This window comes from Dipodomys spectabilis, unplaced genomic scaffold, assembly GCF_019054845.1.
Source record: "Dipodomys spectabilis isolate Male_0828 unplaced genomic scaffold, ASM1905484v1 ptg000219l, whole genome shotgun sequence".
Lineage (NCBI taxonomy): Eukaryota > Metazoa > Chordata > Mammalia > Rodentia > Heteromyidae > Dipodomys > Dipodomys spectabilis.
Window position 1 is genome coordinate 5,838,615 of NW_024870896.1, and position 20,248 is coordinate 5,858,862.

Sequence of the window (20,248 nt, forward strand, 5' to 3'; positions counted from 1 at the left end):
TCATTGGTCAGCCCCCAGCCAGGTGCTTGGATGGATGGATGGGTGGATAGACAGATGGATGGATGGGTGGGTGGGTGGGTGGATGGACAGATGGATGGATGGGTGGGTGGATGGACAGATGAATGGATGGGTGGGTAGGTGGGTGGGTGGATGGATGGATGAGTGGAGGAATGGATAGATGGGTGGATGGAGGGATGGATGGATGGATGGATAAACCAATAGATTTGCTTCATTCTTTTCCCTACTGGGTGCACCTCTCTTCAGTGCTTCTCCCATTGGTTGGGTCACTATACTGCAGCTGAGCCCCCAAGCTAATATTCTCTCATCCCTGCCCCCAGAAATGACCCACTGTGGATGGGTACACTTACAACAATTCTGAAATTCAATGGGGCTTCTGAAAACACACTGTCCTAGCAAGGGAGGGAACCATCAATGATAGATGCATCAATCCTGGGTCCTAATGGGTGATCCACTGTGACTACCTGGGAAGGGAAAGAGACAGGATGGTAAGGTCTTGCAGTGCCAGCCCCCCCACTGAGCCCATCTCCCTCTGCGTCAGTCAGGGCTGGTGTACACAGAAGAGGAATGGGAGCGAGAGTGGACTGAGCTACTAAAGCTGGCATCCAGCGAGCCACGGACGCACTTCAGCAAGAACGGAGGCTCTGGAGGGGGGTAAGTACTACCCCTGTGCTCCCCAAAGGACACCTCAAACTTTTAGACACCTTCAGCCTAGAACAGTGTTGAAAGAAGAGTTGTAAGAACATGGTTCCCCGCCCCGCCACGTATAGACGACAGAAAGATTGTAGCTTTCAAACATCCCTTTGTATTAGCATTGCAGCATTTTCTTTTTTTGTTTGTGTGTGTATGCGCATGTGCACCAGACTGGGACTTGAACTCAAGGCCTGGGCACTGTTCCTTAGCTTTTTCACTCAAGGCTAGCACTCTACCACTTGAACCACAGCCTCACTTCTAACTTTTTGGTGGTTATTTGGAGTAAAAGAGCCTCACCAACATTTCTGTCCAACCTGGTTTCAAATTGCAATCCTCAGACCTCAGCCTCTTGAATCGGTGGGATTACAGGCATGAGCCACTGGTGCCCCGCTACACTGTGAGACTGGCCTATGTTCTTATAGCAAGTGTTACATTCTGAACAAGGTGGCAGCACACTTCAGGACAAGCGTGCCCATGCTCCACATGCACTGGAGAGGACCTGTGACTGCTCATGCCCACAGCGCCATTGTACACGCCAGGCTGTGAAGACTCTGGCTGCTGGGTTTGAGTTTTCCCCTATTTATTTAAAAATGTGGCTTCAAGTCACAATGAAAACAAAAGATCCTTAAAGCAGCCCAGCATTTCCCAGAGGAACTCCATTCATGTTCGTGGTCTCCTGGGCTGGAAGACAGGATCCCCGGAGAGGGTGGGTGCAGTTTCTCTTCTCTTTCCCTAAGCCCCAGCAGGAGCCAGGAGGACCCATGCAGGGGAGGGCCTGCATAGACAGATCTCACGTTCTGAGCCACTTCCTTCCGCCACCTCTCAGGATTGAAATCCAGGCCTCCTCTTTCCTTCCATCTGGGCATTTCCTGAAAGACTCCTCAGGCGTTCATGATCACGGATGCCACCAGTCAGACTCTAATGCTCCTGGCATCCTGGAGTCCTGAGGGTTGATGCTTTCAGTCTATGCTGTATAGCGTGGAGATGAGCAGGAGAAGAGACTCCATCCTGCCAGGCCCCACTGTACCCTTGTTAAACACCCCAGAGAAACACCCCTGCCCCAACTGCCACACTCTCTGATGAGCTACGTACAGAGATTCGTCATAATGGCGGCCCTCACCCTCACCGCTCTCCAGTCCATCCTGCCTTAGAAGAGAGCTAGGGAGCTGGGACTTGGCATTCACCATGGGTAGGTAGATGGTGTGTTTACTGGCCTAGGTTGACATGGCTGCTCAGGACTGTGGAGATAGGATCCTGAGGAAGAGGAGCTCAGACCCTCTACAGAGTCCTCTGTGTTTCCCCTCCCGGTCTGGACCAGTGATGGCCTTGCTCTGCTTTGTTCCCTAGTGTGGACAACTCTGAGGATCCCGTGTACGAGAGCCTGGAGGAGTTCCACGTGTTCGTCTTAGCCCACATACTAAGACGTCCCATAGTCGTGGTAGCAGACACAATGCTGAGGGACTCAGGAGGAGAAGGTAAGAAAGTTCCTCTTAGAAAACAGCTAGCAGCACGTGATGCCTAAGCTCCAGAGGGTCACTGAGCATCTTTCCCATCATTCCAAGCGTTTGGGGGTTTTTTCTTGGTGGTAGTGATGGGTTGGGTTTGGGGAGAGGGATAGTGGGGGGAGGGGGGTTGTTCTGCTTTGTTTTTGCTTTTCGTTCGTTTATCCTTCTGGTGGGAGCAGGGACTGCCTTGCAGGGATTGGGCCCCTAATGTACACACACCCATGATCCTCAGATCTCAGCCTCCTGAGTAGCTAGGATTATAGGCTTGAACCACCAGCACCCAGCACACATGCAGTTTCGTTGTCGTTTTTTGTCGTTTGTGGGGCTTGAACTCTGAGCCTGGGTGCTGTCCCTGAGCTCTTCAGCTCAAGTCTAGTGCTCTACCACTTGAGCTACAGTGCCACTTCCAGTTTTCTGAGTGGTTAATTGGAGATAAGAGTCTCACAGACTTGCCTGCCCAGGCTGGCTTTGAACTGTGATCCTATCTCAGCCTCCTGAGTAGCTAGGATCCCAGGCATGAACCACCGGCACCCGGCATACATACAGTTTTGTTGGCACACATTTCAGTGAATCCTAAGAAAGACATAGGTCCCAGAAATCATAGATTTCCAGGTAGGGCATCGATGCCCGTCAGTGCACTGCCATCTTGGATGGCAGTGTTGTCCCCACCAGGGGGCTCTGTGTGAGTCTCAGGGCAGTCGGCCAGCCCAGCATAGGTCGCCATGGAAACACCCCCACCCTGGTCTTCACATGGTCTGTGTCCCTCCTCACGCCCTCACCCCTGACTTGTGTCGGCAGCATTTGCACCCATCCCATTCGGAGGGATCTACCTGCCCTTGGAGGTGCCCCCAAACCGATGCCACTGCTCCCCTCTGGTCCTGGCCTACGATCAAGCACATTTCTCAGCCCTCGTGTCCATGGAGCAGAGAGACCAGCAACGAGAACAAGGTACAACCTGGCTCCTGAGAGGCAGGGACAGGGTGGGGCCGGGCCCTGGGAAGGGCAGAGGAGGAGGACAGGAAGTGGGACTGGCCAACCGCCTCCAGGTGCACAGCTGTGTACACACTGTACGCCCAGCAATCGTGGGTCTTGCATGAAATGACTCTGTGTGTGTGTGCGCACGCACATGCGTGCAAATGTTTTCTCTATAAATAACAGCGTCCACGACAAGGTTTCATCTAAGTACCAAACAAATGAGTCCACCACTCTCAGAGAGACTTCACTATCTGCTCCCTTTCACATATATGTGGGTGTGTATTCATGAGTGTGTATTTTGTCCTTTTGTTTGTTCTGGGGAGAGGGTATCAGCTAGCACTCTATCGGTGGAGCCACAGCTCCACTGCTGGCTTTGGGGTGGTTGATTGACGAGAAGAGTCTCATGGACTTTTCTGCCCAGGCTGGCTTGGAACCATGGTCCTCAGATCTCAGCCTCTTAAGTAGCTGGGATTACAGTTGTCAGCCACTGGTACCCAGCCGTTTCCATCATCCTTAATTATGTAACATTTAAGTTTCAACTGATACCATAATCCTTCTACCTGAAGAATTTTCTTCTTAACATTTCCTCTAGTGTAAGTTGACAGGAATTAACTTACTCATTTTTGTTTGAGAAAGCTTTTTTTAACGTATTATCTTTAAGTAGTTGTACAGAGGAGTTTGAATTCAGCATGAGTTTGTGAGTACAATGCTTCTTGATCAATGTCCCGGCCCCACCCAGTCCCTCAAATTTTCCTAATACCATTTCACCTGTGTACATTGAATATTATGACCATTTTTGCCCACCTTCCCTCTCTCCGTTCATCTCCTCCCTCCCTTCTCCTCCCCTCCCACCAACAACACATATTCCAGCTTCCTGATACTCATTTTGTCAAACTCTTAATTGTTCAAAGGAGTGACACTATTAGAATCCTCACCCACATGCATATACCATACTTAAATTAACATTTGTAGCTGTATATAATTATATGTATAGATATATATGACCCTGCATATGCTTACATATATATATATATATATATATATATATATATATGTATGGATATGTAAGAGAAAACATTTACCCTTTCTATGTCTCCTTCATAAAAGCTTTTTTATCTTGGATGAGTATAAGATTCTTAATCAGCAGGCTTTGCTTTCATCCCTTAAAAGACTGGTATCTTCTGTCTCACACACACCACACACACCACACACACACACACACACACACACACACACACACACACACACACACACACAATCTCTTGTACTTACCTTTGTTTGCCAGTATGTGTCTTTTTTTTCTGTCTTCAATGTTCTCTATTTGTCTTTGGTTTTCACAAGGTTTAAGATGCTATGCATAAAGACGTCTTATTGTTATTTTACATATTTGGTGTTTCCTCAGCTTCTAGACCCATGATGTGAGCTACGTAATTTTGGAAATTCCTAGGTTATTCCTTTTTTTTTTTTTTTTTAGCAGTCACGGGGCTTGAACTCTGGGCCTGGGCATTGTCCTTCAGCTCTTCAGCTCAAGGCAAGCGCTCTACCGCTTCAGCCACAGAGCCACTCCAGTTTTCTGAGCGGTTTATTGGAGATAAGAGTCTCATGGACTTTCTTGGCTGGGCTGGCTTTGAACCGTGATCTTCTGATCTTAGCTTCCTGAGTAGCTAGGATGACAGGGGTGAGCCACCAGCGCCAGGCTGCAGGTCATTCTTAATCTGAGCATTTCTCCTGTCTTGTTTTCTCACACTTCCTTTGGGCCTACATTCACACAGACCTTAGGCTCTTGGTCATTGCCCTCAGCTCTTGTTTCTTCCTCTTGGTATTTCAGTTTGGGTGAGTTCCATTGACCCATCCTGATGTTCAGATTCTTTACTAAGCTGTGGGAAGTCAATGATCAACCCCTCAAAGCCATTCTTAGGCTCTGTTGTGTTAGGTTTTCATTTCTCACATTTGATTCTCTTGTAAGAGATTTCCCCTCTCTGCTGCAACCAACCATCAAATCCTCCATGGCATCCACCTTGTCTGTCAGCTTCTAACTTACCAGTTGGTTACTTTTTGTTCGGGATTTTTGTTGTTGTTGTTGTTGGTTGTGGGGCTTGAACTCAGCCTGGGTGCTTTCCCTGAGTTCTTCAGTTCAAGGCGAGCACTCTACCACTTGAGCCACAGCACCACTTCTGGTTTTCTGGTGGCTAATTGGAGATAAGAGTCTCATAGACTTTTCCGCCCTGGCTGGCTTCGAATGGCGATCCATAGATCTCAGCCTCCTGAGTAGCTAGGATTATAGGCGTGAGCCACTGGTGCCCAGCTCTGTTGGTTATTTTTAATTGTCTGCCCATCATTTCAACACCTGTGTCACATCTGAAGTTCATTCTGTCCACTGCTTTGTGTCTTATCAATGCGTTGTGTTTTATATATTTCCTTTCTTATTCCTCATAGTTTTTTGTTGTTGTTGTTTTAAAAGCTAGTCACCATCTTAAAAGATAGTAAGACTGAGGTGTAAATCGCTTTTACTCCTGGAAAAGTCTCTCTCTCTCTCTCTCTCTCTCTCTCTCTCTCTCTCTCTCTCTCTCTCTCTCTCTCTCACACACACACACACACACACACACACACACACACACCCCTATTATTTGGCTTTTAGTGTCCAGGTATGAATCAGTCTAGTCAAGACAGCTGCAGGATGTCATCCTTCCTAAGGCATAGAGATACTACACCTGTCTAAGACAGACAGATGTGCTTCATCAGAGCAGTAAGAGAACACTGTCCCAATGAACTTGGTGCCTGTAGCTCAACCTCTGCCCCAGAAGCTTTCCTTCCTTAATGCAGAGGACAAGAACCTGAGAGACACTCTCATAGAGTTCTTGTCCATCTTCTTTGTGAACAGCAGGTGAGGCCCAGGGTCAGAGCATGCAAGTTTCTTATGTCTTAACTCGCCAGGGTCTATATTGTCTAACTGGCCCACATTCTTCCTTTACAAGTTCAGCTATTTTAGCTGAATTCTTCCTCCAGACCTCTAGCTGAGTTCCCCACCCCACCCCCTTAAGCTCATGTCTGTCTCTCCTTGAAAGCATCTGCTTGTCCTTAGATTTTTGAGCTAGCTGAATTATGTTGGAGCCTCTGCTCTCTGGTCTGTTTAAGACAAGCTGTGAATTTGCCTTGTAATGGTGACATGGCTTTTTATGTCTTACACAAAAACGCTCCTTCTTCTTCAGAAAATAAGTATTCAGACTATGTTCAAGCTAGGTTGAAATTGTGCCTATATGTTTCCAGGGCGAAAAGATACCAGAGAGACCAAAAAAGAAAAGAAAAAGAAAGAAAAGAAACAAAACTCTTGAAAGCATCTGCTATTCTTAATAGCTGCCACCAGAGGGCAGTCTGCCACTTGGCTATACCTCTCCCTGGGTGAGGCCAGGTTTCCAATGGGGATTTTCACCTTGCACCCTGAATGACAGAAATGCTCAGTGAAATCAGTACTCATGAGGAAAGCCTGTTTTGGGGGTCTCCCTAGCATGCATCCTCCCTAGTACAGGTCCTTGGAGCCCTCCAACTGGCAAACAGCTTGCCCTCTGCAGAGATTAGAAGGCTTTGGGGGGGAGAGTGTTTGTTTTTTGTCAACATGGGGCTTGAACTCCCACCCTGGGCACTGTTCCTGAGCTTTTTTGCTCTAGGCTAGCACTTTATCACTGTGAGCCACAGCACCACTTCCAGTTTTCTGGTGGTTCATTGGAGATAAGAATTACACAGACTTTCCTACCCCAGCTGGCTTTGAACTGCGATCTTCAAATTTTAGCCTCCTGAGTCACTAGGATTACAGGCATGAGCCACTAGTATCCGGCTCTTTGTGGTTTTTTGTTGTTGTTGGTGGTGGTGGTGGTGGTGGTGGTGGTGTGTGTGTGTGTGTGTGTGTTTCTGTCTGTCTGTCTGTCCTGGGGCCTGAACTAAGGGCCTGGGCACTGTCCCTGAGCTTTTTTGCTCAAGATTAGAGCACTACCACTTGAACCTCACATCCACTTCTGGCTTTTTAGTAATTAATTAGAGATAAGATTCTCACAGACTTTCCTATCTAGGCTGGCTTCGAAACTCAATCCTTAGATCTCAGTAGATCTTGTGAGTAGCTAGGATTACAGGAGTGAGGCCCCAGCACCCAGCTAAGAAAGCTCTGTTGGTCATGGGGCCTGAACTCTGGGCCTGGGCGCTGTCCCTCAGCTCTTCAGCTCAAGGCTAGCACTCTACCATTTGAGCCACTTCCAGCTTTTTCTGCTTATGTGGTGCTGAGGAATCGAACCCAGGGCCTCATGCATGTGAGGCAAGCACTCTGCCACTGAGCCACCTTCCCAGCCCAGAAAGCTTTGGTTTTATCTCCTGAGTGTAACCAGTTTCCAACAGATACCTCTAGCATCTTGCCCAGGGCCTGAGAGGTAGCGGGGACCCCTGGAGGTGGCAGGCACTAGCACCTGAAGGTATTTCACCACCTCCTGGTTGCTGAGACCAGCAGCACCTCGGTTCCAGCACAGCAACTGAGGATCAGAATTCCCCTGAGCCCCTTGAACAGGAAGGTGAGGAAGATGGGGGTGTGGAGATGGCCTAGTTTATCGGGAACAAATCAAAACGGGAACAGATCATTACTTCATACAGAAGAGGTTGGGCTCTAACGCAGATAAAAGTCTGTTACCAGTGTTCCCGGCTGACAGGCAGCTCCTCTCCCCTCAGGGATCCAAGACCCACGCATGTGGCCTTGTCGCCACCTTCTCTAGGCAGCACAGATGGAGAAGGGAGGAGGGGCGAGTATCCTCAGCCCTAGCCACGCCCCACCACCTTCCCACGTCACAGTCCCTGGGTACAGATGCCAGGGCGCAGGGGGCAGGAGGGTGCAGTCATAGCTCAACCCCCGAAGGAGGTTGACAGCCAGACCTGAAATACACACACTGCCCCCCCCCCAAGAACTGCCTCCAACAGATTATTACTGTCTAACACTGCCTGATTGTTTTCAGAGTGACAAGATGGGTATTTGGAATGTTAATTCTTGGGTCTTCAGCTGGGACTCTCAGAGTAGTCCTTGCAGACTTCAGGGAGCTGTGCTGATCTAGCACGTGGGCCACAGTGAACAGGGAAGAAAAGCCTCTGCCTCACCCACCCCGACTCCCGGGTGGGAAGCCAGGCCCAGCCATCCATGCTTGTGTAGTGACTTGTGGAACCACGGGACAGACTCCTGGACATCACCCCCAGGGCAGCCGGCCCCTGAGCTGGCCCTGCAGGCTTCTCTGGGTGTGTCCATCCCAGAAGAGTGGACACATCAAGGCAGAGCCTCCCCCAACCAGATCCTGCACTGCTCTGGCTGACCTCATTTGGGGTGAGAATGGGGGAGGGAAAGGTCATTTGTGCTATTTCTCTTGAGTGACACTAGAGGGCAGCATTGAGTCAAATGTTCAGTTTTCTTAGCAGACAAGCCAGTATTGGGAGTTCTCCCTGTCAGGAGGGAGGGTGGAGGCCCCCAAGAAGGACGCTGTATTGGTTCTTCTTCCTGCTGACTCCTGACAGCGTCCTTAGAAGAAGTCCAGCAGATATTAGGGACCCTGCCCGCCCCCTTTCTGGGTCCTACATCAGCTCAGGAGCTCCTAGCAGACACCTGCAGGACACCTCCCTTGCCTCTTGTTTTCCCTTCCTTCCCTGGTTTTTGGACGTGTTGGTTAAACCGCTGATCTGTTCCCAGCACCGCTGAGTTTCCTCTTGGCGGGTGGCTGCCTAGTTCCCAGGCACTGACGCCCTGGGCAGGGGAGCAGGCCACGCACAGGGGGCAAAGTGCTCGGGCCCAGTGTAGCACACACACACACACCCCTTAGAAATAACAGAGGCAGATGCCTAGAAGGGCGCCCGCCCTCCAGCAGATCCAAAGATACCCAGGGTCCAGATGAAGCCTCCAACTGCTCTTGGAGATATCATCGCAGTTCTAGCACGGGGCTGGTGGCTCTCACCTGGAATCCTAGCTACCCCAGAGGCTGAGACCTGAGGATGGCAGTTCAAAGGTGGGGGGGGGGGGAGGAATCCATGAGACTTTCATCTCCGGTTAACCAGCAAAAGGCTGGAGGGGGGGGTGCAGAGCAACCAGCCCTGAGCAAAAAAATAAAAAAGCTCCCCGTTGTAACTACCACTTGGGAAGCCTGTGGTCTCCAGCTCCAGCTCCCCCGCGCTCCACTCCGCCTGTCTCCCGGGGACACCGGTCCTCCATCCGAGCCACCCCCGCTCCCAGCTGGCCCTGGGCGCCACGCGTGTCTCCTCTCTTGCAGCCGTGATCCCCCTGACGGACTCGGAACACAAGCTGCTACCGCTGCACTTCGCCGTGGACCCGGGGAAGGACTGGGAGTGGGGGAAAGACGACAACGACAACGCCAGGCTGGCGCAGTAAGAGCCGCCCGCCCGTCCCCGCGCCCTGGGGGGGGGCAGGGGAGGGGAGGGGAGGGAGGACAGGGGGAGGGAGAGGACGGGGGAGGGGGAGGACAGGGGAGGGGAGGAGGAGGACAGGGGGAGGGAGAGGACAGGGGGAGGGAGAGGATAGGGGGAGGGGAGGGGAAGGGGAGGGAGAGGACAGGGGGAGGGGGAGGACAGGGGGAGGGGAGGGGGAGGGGAGGGAGAGGACAGGGGGAGGGGGAGGAGAGAGGCCGGGGAGGACCGGGGGAGGAAGAGAAGGGGGAAGGGAGGAGGGGAAGGAGTTAGAGGAGGGGGAGGGGGCGGGCGGCCCGGCGCTCCCCCGGAGAAGGCCGCCCTGTCCTTCCTTGCGCCCGCTGTCTGTCCGTCCGTGCGTCCGTCCGGGGGCCAGCTCCGGCCTTTTCACTCAGTCTTCTCTTACATCAGCTTCATCCTGTCGCTAGAAGCCAAGCTGAACCTTCTCCACAGCTACATGAACGTGACGTGGGTCCGGATCCCCTCGGAGACCCGGGTGAGACTCGCGTGCGCCCACCCCCGACCCCAGGCCCAGCGCCGGCCTGGCCACGGTGCGCCGTCCGCGGGGCTCCCCGCGCCCCCGTCCCCCCCCCCACACCCACACCATCTGGCTGCCCGGCAAAGACGCCCCAAGTCCGGGCGTGGCCAGCGCCCCCGGCCCTGGCTGGGGACAGCGGTGGGAACCCGGGGCGCGCGTAGCCAGGGGATTATGTTTTCGTGCTCTCCTACCGAAGGGTGGGAATCAACACGCCCACCCCGAAAACACCCCGCAGGCAAGTCACACCACCCAACTATCTCTGCTGGCATCGGAACACGGTGTGCTGCGGCAGAGGGGAACTCATTATAGACGGGGGGGGGGGGGGGGTCCCTTGGCACAGCCCGGCATCCAAGAGCGCCAGCCTGCGGCGCCCCCACCCGCGCCCGGCCCGGCCGGGGCAGCGCGCTCCCCGCGGCCCACCTGCCTACCCCAGGAGGCTGCCCCCTGCGGGGTGGGCGCTGCTCCCCAACCCCACGCAGAGGGTGACTCACGTTTTTAAGTACCGACCTGTTGCGTGTGTCATCTCCGCGGGGAACTCCCAGGGAGAGGGATCTGTAAGGCGTGCTGGCAAATAATCCCCTCCCCAGACACCGGCTTCCAAAGCCAGGCCGGGCGGGGCGCCGCCGGGGCCGGGGTGTCTGCGCCGCCTGCTCAGAGCACGCACTGCCCTCCCCCTCCCCCCTGCCCCCCTCACCCGGGAGCCATCAGGCCCCACGGGGTTCCCACCCGCAGCTGCCAAGGGCACAGGTGTGAGCCCGCCTCCGAGGTGGCCCAAGGCTGGGCACTGGTGGCTCACACCTGTAATCCTAGCTCCTCGGGGGCTGAGGATGGAGGATCGAAGCCAGCCTAGGCAGCGAAGTCCACGAGGAGCCTGTGGGGCTCTCATCTCCAATTCGCCACCAAAAAAAAGCCGGGAGTGGAACTGTGGTTCCCAAGGGGTAGAGTGCTAGAGCCAGAAAAGCTCAGGGACAGCGCCTAGGCCCTGAGTTCAAGCCCCCGGTGCGCACCACACACACACACACACACACACACACACAGAGGAATGGACTGGAATACAACTGAATGCCTGGAGCACTCCGGTGTGCCAGGATGCTCCTTCCCGGCCCTGGCACGAGGCGTGGGCAGCCCTGGATCTAAGAGCAGCTGGACCCAGGTCCGCGCTGCAGCGAGCCGGACCCTTGGCCAGGCCAAATGGAGAGTTCTCAGCAGCCCACCCTGGCGAGGGCCCCGCCGGCCCCCAGGGAGCATCGCTGCCTCCCACCGGCCCCTCCCCAGGCCTCCTCCCCGCAAACTGTCCCCCTCCGCTCCTTCGAGGTGTCAGACAAGCCGGGCTGGCGGCCTGACCCTCGGGCCCAGCCGCGCCGCGGTGGGCAGGAAGGAATCTCGGCCCGCGAGGGGGTGAGGCCGCCTCCCACCTCCGCCCCGCGCTGATTGGCCCCGGCCGCGCTCCACGAGGCCTTGCCCTCTTCTGATTGGCTGGTCCCCATCAGCGGGTGTCCTCCACCCGGGCGTGGTCCTTACCTGGTGCGGCTTCACCCCACCCCACCCCCACGCCTCCAGTTTTCCCGCCGAGCCCCCCAACTTAGCACTCGGTGTTCCCAAACGGAGATCGGAACCCCTGGAGTGGCTCACCATCCCTTAGTCTCAAAGTGGGGCCACGCACACAGCACGGCCAAGGGTGGAAAGCCAGAGGCGGGTCCTGCTGCCCTCTCCACTGTACCGAGGCGCCGGGGGCGCTCGGCCCGTGCTTCCCCAGGCTCCGAATGGCAGAGTCAGAGGTCAAGTGAGCGCAGCCCGGGCTCGGCCGCTAGATGGCGCTGTCGGCGAGGGTCGGCGCCGGCGCGCTCGGCGGGCGGCCGCAGGCCCCGCGGCCCGGCTCGGGCAGCGGGACGGGGACCCGCGGGCTCCCGTGCCACGCACCACCGCCCCGCTCCCCCTCTGGGGGCTCCCACACCCACACACAGACCCACACACTACCCGGGCCCGCGTGGGGACAGCTAACCCCGTTCCCCCCTTGCCCTTCCTCCCCTCCTCCCCCAGGCTCCCCTGGCCCAGCCGGAGTCCCCGACGGCGTCGGCGGGGGAGGACGTGCAGTCCCTGGCCGACTCGCTGGACTCGGATCGCGACTCGGTGTGCAGCAACTCCAACAGCAATAACGGCAAGAACGGGAAGGACAAGGAGAAGGAGAAGCAGCGCAAGGACAAGGACAAGACCCGCGCGGACTCCGTGGCCAACAAGCTGGGCAGTTTCAGCAAGACGCTGGGCATCAAGCTCAAGAAGAACATGGGCGGCCTGGGCGGCCTGGTGCACGGCAAGATGGGCCGCGCCAACTCGGCCAACGGCAAGAACGGCGACGCGGCGGAGCGCGCCAAGGAGAAGAAGAGCAAGTCGCGCAAAGGCAGCAAGGAGGAGTCGGGCGCGTCGGCGAGCACGTCGCCGTCGGAGAAGACCACGCCGTCGCCCACGGACAAGGCGGCGGGCGCGTCGCCGGCCGACAAGGGCGGCGGGCCGCGGGGCGACGCGTGGAAGTACAGCACAGACGTGAAGCTCAGCCTCAACATCCTCCGCGCCGCCATGCAGGGCGAGCGCAAGTTCATCTTCGCCGGGCTGCTGCTCACCAGCCACCGGCACCAGTTCCACGAGGAGATGATCGGCTACTACCTAACCAGCGCGCAAGAGCGCTTCAGCGCCGAGCAGGAGCAGCGGCGCCGCGACGCCGCCACGGCGGCCGCCGCCGCCGCTGCCGCCGCCGCCGCCGCCACCACCGTCACCACCGCCGCCACCGTCACCGCCGCCGCCACCACCCCGGTCACCTCCACCGCCAAGCGGGCGCCGCGCAAGCCGGAGGCCGAGAGCGCGCCGGCCGCGGAGCGCGCGTCGCCGGGCCCGCCGGCCGCGCAACCCACGCAGCTGGTGCTCAAACTCAAAGAGCGCCCGAGTCCCGGGGGCGCGCGGGCGGCGCGGGCGGCGGCGGGCGGGGGCGTGGCCTCCCCGGGGGGCGGCCACCGGCGGGCGGGCGCCAGCGGACCCCTCCCCGGCCGCAGCCCCCCGGCGCCCGCGCGCCAGAGCGTCATCCACGTGCAGGCCGCGGGCGCGCGGGACGAGGCGTGCGCCCCGGCGGTGGGCGCGCTGCGGCCGTGCGCCACGTACCCGCAACAGAACCGATCGCTGTCGTCGCAGAGCTACAGCCCGGCGCGCGCCGCCTCCGCCGCCGCCACCACCACCACCCTGCGCACCGTCAACACGGTGGAGTCGCTGGCGCGCGCCGTGCCGGGCACCCTCCCCGGCGTGACCGGGACCGGCCCAGGGACGACCGATCACAAGTCGCAGACCTACACCAACGGTTTCGGCGCCGGGCGCGAGGGCCTGGAGTTCGCCGACGCCGACGCGCCGGCCGCGCGCTCGAACGGTGAGTGCGGAGGCCGCGCGGGGCCCGGGCCGGCGCAGCGGCGGTGCCAGCGCGAGAACTGCGCGTTCTACGGGCGCGCGGAGACCGAGCACTACTGCTCCTACTGCTACCGCGAGGAGCTGCGGCGCCGGCGCGAGACGCGCGGGGCCCGGCCCTGAGCGCCCCCCCCCCCCCGCCACGATCCCCCCCCCCTCTCTTTCTTTTCTCCCCCCCTCCCCACCCCCCATTCTGTCGGTGTGTCTTTTTTACATGCCCAGGTCCACCGAAAAGGCCGGCGCCTCCTCCTTGTCAGTGCCCCGTGTACGTGTTTGGTAAACGTTCCTAATGGTGCCTGAACCTACACTGACGCCACTCAGGTAGTAGACGGATAGGAAATAAGTCATACTGTTGGAAAGTGGGTTTGCTAGCCTAGCATCTGCCTCGTACCTGTGGAAACTCAACAGCCATTGCAAGAGTATTTTTGTTCCTCTATACGAGAAAAATAAAGAAATTCGCAGCCCTTTGTTTTTAGAAGGGAGTGTTTTACATGCTTTTATTTTTTTCCCTTTTTTTTTCCTTCTTCTTTCCTTTTCTTCTTCTTCCGACCTCTGCCAGACAGCGATCCCCACGCGTGCGTTTTGGTTAGCACCCAGCGGGGGAGGGTGGGGAGGCCCCAACGCGCAAGCGCGGCTCCGGCTGGGGCGGAGCCTCTGCCAGCTGTGTCCCCCCCCCCCACACACACGCACACACCTCGGACGTCCAGACAGACAGACAGACACCTGAACCGGGCAGGACGCGCGCGTGCGCACTGTGGCCCTTTAGGATGACACCACTTCATTCCATAAGCAAAAAAATAAATAAAACCTCCCTTGCCCCACACACAGAGCACCCCCACCCCCGGCTCGAACCCCATTCACACACTGCCATCCCAGCCGTGGTAGAGCAGGCACCGGACAACCTACCTCGCAGGGCGTGGTGAGGCGGAGGCCGCCCACCCGGTTTCCAAAGCGACACGGGGGGGGGGGGGCCAGAGCCAAGTTTGCAACTCCTGATGCGGATGGGCACCCCCACCCCCACCCCGGGGAGCAAACACGCCACCCTGCCCCCATTCCTCCTGCCAAGACACCCCACAGTGGACCCGTGTCGGCTAGGGGCTCCCCCGTAGGGAGTGGAATCACATGGACACCCCCCCCAACCCCAGCAGAGAAAAGGGCCTGAGCCCCCACTAGGCAGCTTTGAACCTGGCCGGGGCCACACACACACACCCCAAATTTCCAAAAGTTAAGGGCTGAAGGAAGGAAGTCACCCCACCTCCACCACATCTGGGTTCAGCCAGGTAAAGGGGCTCCCTGCGAACGAGGGGGGTCGCCTCCACCGGGCAGGGAGTCGCGGCCCTCCGGCTCCCCCACCCCAGGGAAGGGGGGCAGCCTGGTCACTGTTTTGTTGTTTTTGTTTTTTTGTTTTTGTTTTTGGTGCCTCCTACACTTCCTGAGGAAAATCAAAACCAGAGACTGTGTCCTTAGCTCCCTTGTTTTGAACAGCAATATTCAGCCTCTTCCTACCAATTACCTCTGGAGACTCCCAACCTTGGCCAAGAACCACGCGGACCCGTCCCGCCTCCCTAAGGGAAGAGGGGAGGATGCTGGCACACCTTTAGATCAGTGCCCCCTGAAATCCTCAGAAAGGAGAAGGCGCCTGGCTTCCGTCGGGTCCGCGTATCCTCAGAGAATTCAGGAAGTGGGTCCTCTCTTTCACCCAGCTGAACTGAGCCGGGCTCTCCGGAAAGAAGGCTTCCTCTCCCTCCTCCCCACCCCCCTTTCCAACATAAAGAGCAGCAAAAGCAAAAAAGTTTAAAACTTTAAAAAAAAAAAAAAAAAAAAGATGGGGAGGGGATTTTTTTTTTTACTTACTTGGCAAACTATAATAAAATAACTGATTATCTCCTTGTGTAATTCCTCTTTGTGGTGGTGTTTGTTTTTGCTGTGGATGGTCACTATTGCACAGCCCGGGGAGTGTGCCATAATTGAATCGAGTTTTGCTTACGTGGGTTCTTCAATGAAAATTATGTGTGGAATGGAATCTTGAAGAAATAGTTTCAAGGTTGTACTTCTCGTGCCAAACAAGATAGTTTCGATGTGTGATGATTGCTAATATTCATATCCCTAATTAGGACCAGTGGGGGGTCTTTTTTGGTGGGGGGGAGTTGTTACTAAAGGGGAAAAAGTCGTTTAGAAAACATCTCTCATCAAGAGGATCTGTGGCAGCTGTATTTGGACTGGTTCTTTTGATGTGTGTGTGTGAGACAATGCTAGGGCTTGAACTCACGGCCTAGATACTGTTCCTAAGGGGCTTTTGATGTTGTTACTTGGATTTTTTTTGCTCAAGGCTAACACTCTACCACCTGAGCCACAGCTCCACATCTGGCTTTTTCAGTGGTTAACTAGAGATAAGAGGCTCTGGAATGTGTGTGCAGTGGCTGTCTTCCATCCACCATCTTCAGATCTCAGCCTCCTGAGTAGTTAGGATTACAGGCATGAGCCACCAGCACCAGCTGGACAGATTTTTGTTTTGTTTTTGTCCTGGGGCTTGAACTCAGGGCCTGGGCACTGTCCCGGAGCATTTTTGCTCAAGGCTAGCATTCTTCCACTTAAGAGCCACAGCACCCTCCTAGTTTTCTGGTGGTTCATTGGAGATAAGAGTCTCGCAGGTTTTCCTGCCTAAGCTGGCTTTGAACCATGATCCTCAGCCTCCTGAGTAGCCATGATGACAGGTGTGCTGATTCCCAGCTTGTACTGATTCTTTTAGTCATATCATGCCAGACAGCTGCTTCACGCTCTGAAGCTGTGGGACAGGTGGTTTTGGCACTGTAGATAGCCCTGATTCATGACCATCGCTCTGATCAGCGACACAGACAACTTCCTAATGCTTCAATGCACATTCAGGAAAAAAAACACTTAGATGCCCAGGTCAAGGAGACATCAATGCACATTTGGTTCGTTTCTTATTTTAAATGTGAAAACAGCCAACGGGAAATGTCTAAAACTGGATATGCAAATCTTTTCTCTTCCTCCTGCTGTCTGCCAGGTTTTATTTTTTTAAGACAAAAAGAATTAAAACAGTCTATTGCACTGAACAAAATGCATTGTACCCATCAACTGACATGTTGAATTGAAACCTTTGTACAACTACATAAAGACAATAAAAATGAAAGTTAAAAAATAGCAGTCCATTGTAATGGAAGAAAACCTAACAAAAGAATATTATATAATATATACTGTATAAAATATACTATAACATAATATATAGTATATTCTAATATACATTATGTAATAGATATATATTATATATGTATATTATGCAGTGTATATCATATATTACATGATATATCATAGTAATTATATATTTTATAATATATGCTGCATATAATATACAGATAGCATATTACTAGAAATCATATTATTAGAAACCAATATAAGAAACCATGTTGTGGTTACAGTATATTGTATGCATTTTTATATATGGTATATTACATATACCTTGTATAGCACAGTATATATTATATAATAAAGTATATATAATATGTACAGTATATATGTATATACTCTACCTAGTATAATGTTCTCTATACCGACTGTGTATAAAGTATATACATATTATAGACGGTGACCCAGATCCAAGTTACTTTCACCCAGCCCACCCTCTGATGACACATGCACCCCGACAAGTTGGGGTGTACCCGGGATGCAGCCTTGCTCCTCTGGCCGCGTGGAAGGGCCCCAGCCTCAGCGTGGCCCCTGCCGGGAGCTCACACCCATGTGGCTCAGTCCACATGGTTAAGAGCAGCCATTGTCCCTTGCGAGAGCCCCTGCCTCCAAACAGCGTTCCCAGCTGGGAAGAGAGGGCGCATTGTGACGCGGTATTCACCAGCTATCTGTTCATCCACAGCATGTTTCACGTGGCTCGGACGAGCTCATGAGACGAGGTCCCTACCCAGAGACCGTCATGGTGCAGCAGGCCGGAGACGGCAATTATTAGCAACCATGCTGTGGTCACACCTGGGCCGCAGAGTTCCCGGATGAGCTCTGTACTTCAGGGCTCTTTTGTGGTGCAGGAAAGGGGATGCAGAAGGTCCTGCCGGCTGCTCTGGTGGGAGAATATAGTTCCCCTTCGGATCTGGCCACTTCTGGGAAGGACAATGTTTCTAGAAGGTTCCCAGACGTGACTTCAAATATTGACGTCACATTTCCTGTACATGTGTCCTCTTGAGTCAGTTGTTGGGAGCGGTGCCAGTACTGGGGCTTGAACTCAGGGCCTGAGCTCTTTTTGCTCCACTTCCACCTTTTTTCTGTTTATGTGGTACTGAGGAATCGAACCCAGGGCTTTATGTATGCTAGACAAGCACTCTACCACTCAGCCACATTCCCAGCCCCTTTCTAGTATATTCTATTTGTAGATGTTTTACAATGTTCCACTGAAATTTTACAAGCCAAGTTGAAAGTCTACCAGAAGAAATTAGGTGTCTTCTATTTCACAACGTGGCCGGGCAGCATTCATACCCTTGTGGTCCCTTGAGGGGGAAAAGGGCTGTGCTTGCTGTGGATTCAAGACTTAAATGCTAGCCAGACACCAGTGGCGCACTGCTGTCATCCTAGCTACTCAGGAGACTGTGATCTGAGGATCGCAGTTCAAAGCCAGGCCGGGCAAGAAAGTCTGCGAGACTCTTATCTCTAATTAATCACAGAAAAAGCCCAAAATGGAGCTATGTGGTTCAAGTGGTAGAGCACCAGCCTTGAGCAAAAAGAGCTCAGGGACTGCGCCCAGGCCCTGAATTCAAGCTCCAGGATTGGTTAAAAAAAAAAAAGGCTTAACTGCTTTTTATTGTTATTTATTATTTATTTTGCTGTGTGTACAAATACCCCCCTGAAAGTGGGAACAGATAATGTCTGTTTTTAATAGAGCTTGGCTTTTCCTTTGTTTTTGGTTTTTGGATTTGGGTTTTTTGTTTTGTTTTGTTTTGTTTTGGGTTGGTTTTTTTTTTTTTTTCTTCCATTCTTGGCTTTTGGACCTTTCCTGGTGAATGAGCTCTCATCCATGCCATCTCTAAGGGCCTTTTCTTACCTCTTGTTACCCAGGGTCATGTGGCTCTATTGCCTTAAAAATGTCATGGTTTCCAAAATAATGTGTTCATTCTCACAGTGTAGGTCAGGGAACTACGGTGGAATGAAATGACAGGGATTCTCCATGCCTTCCCCCCGACCCCCAACCAGATATATACCTCAGGCGTGGGCCTGGGGCTGGGGTACCTAAATACCCCTTCCCTTAGCAGCCCATACACTTATGTTGCAAACCATTACACATTGCAAAAACCATCCTTACCTAGCAAACTGTATTTCAAGTTGGTGAGGAGGGGGAAGAAAGGGGGAGGACTGTACCTAATCACTGGTGGGAAATTTGTGCAAGATAAAGCCCAGTGCTGGTGGCTCACATCTGTCATCCTAGCTACTCAGGAGGTTGAGATCTGAGGATCATGGTTCAAAGCCAGCCTGGGCAGGAAAGTCTATGAGACTCATCTCCAATGAACCAGCAAAAAAAAAACAAAACAGAAGTGGCGCTGTGGCCCACAGTGGTAGGGTGCTAGCCCTGAGCAGAAAAAGCTCAGAGACAGGGCCTAGGCCCTGAGTTCAAGTTCCAGGGCTGACAAAGCAAATAAGACAACCCAAACGATGTGCAAGTTCCATTCGGTGTCATTTTTGCTTACTGTGACCTGGAGTGAAATCTGAAGGCATCCATGGCACATTTCAGGTCCCTTTCTTTGTGACGTAGTCCTTTTCCCATGTTAGGGGAGGCTTTTCGTGTTTTCAACGTTGTGTTGGCGGCTCACCCAGCCAGCTCTAGCCTGGGCCCCACTGCGCAGGCAGGGTGGTACCTGTGAGTCTGACGCCACTGTACTTGAGCAGAGGGATGGAGGAAGGGCCCAGAGGTCGGTTCCACTGACCCTAACTCCTCTTTGTACTTGGCCTGTTGGGGTGTGGCTCTGCAGGGCGGTAATCTCAGCTTTCCTCTTGCTTCATTCAGACCCATGTCCACTCTGCGAGGCCCGGAACATGGTTCTGAAGTGCCTCCTGGTTTTCACAGGAAGGGGTGGGTAGGCCCATCCCAGGGCAGGTCATCCCTCACCCCTCACCCCCCACCCAGGAGGCCTCCATTGCTGGAGAATCACTTCCGGGTCAGGCCCGGTGACACACTTCTCAGCTCCACAAACAGGATCATGCAGCTCTACAGGGTTCTTCTTTCCAGAAAGACTCGGTCTTCCTCTTCCCCACTCCTGGCCCCAGGCAAAAGAGGAGAGACAGGTCCTGGCAGGGCCCCTCAGCAGTCTGTGGCCTGTGAAGAAGGTCGCCAGGCCCCGCCATCTTCAACACACAAGATCCTCAGGAGCAGCGCCAAAGCTATCATCTCTGCACATGCTAAGGATTTGACGGCTTCTATTATTATTGTTGTTGTTGCTGCTGCCGTTGGTGTTGTCAAATGCTTTGTTGAAATTTGCATTTTATCATTTTAGTCTTACAAAAACAATTTCGTGGCTGTTGTTTTAAACAGGCTCCTATCAACCCTAATTGTGTATATACAGAATGCTACATCTTGCTTCTACTTTTGCTTTCTTCCCAAAGAACAGTTTTAGGATATAAATCTAAC

The 20,248-nt window shown here is 54.0% G+C and overlaps 1 protein-coding gene across 1 annotated transcript in view; it reads left to right on the plus strand.

Moving 5' to 3' along the window:
* Window positions 1-13,731, plus strand: part of Otud7a (OTU deubiquitinase 7A) — a 174,461-nt gene extending 160,730 nt beyond the window's left edge. Inside the window, exons 9-14 of the mRNA XM_042697420.1 lie at window positions 560-672; window positions 2,059-2,186; window positions 3,015-3,164; window positions 9,473-9,587; window positions 10,038-10,122; window positions 12,205-13,731. Of these exons, the coding sequence (XP_042553354.1) occupies window positions 560-672; window positions 2,059-2,186; window positions 3,015-3,164; window positions 9,473-9,587; window positions 10,038-10,122; window positions 12,205-13,731 (2,118 nt within the window). The remainder of the gene's footprint in view (window positions 1-559; window positions 673-2,058; window positions 2,187-3,014; window positions 3,165-9,472; window positions 9,588-10,037; window positions 10,123-12,204) is intronic.
* Window positions 13,732-20,248: the final 6,517 nt, after the last annotated feature.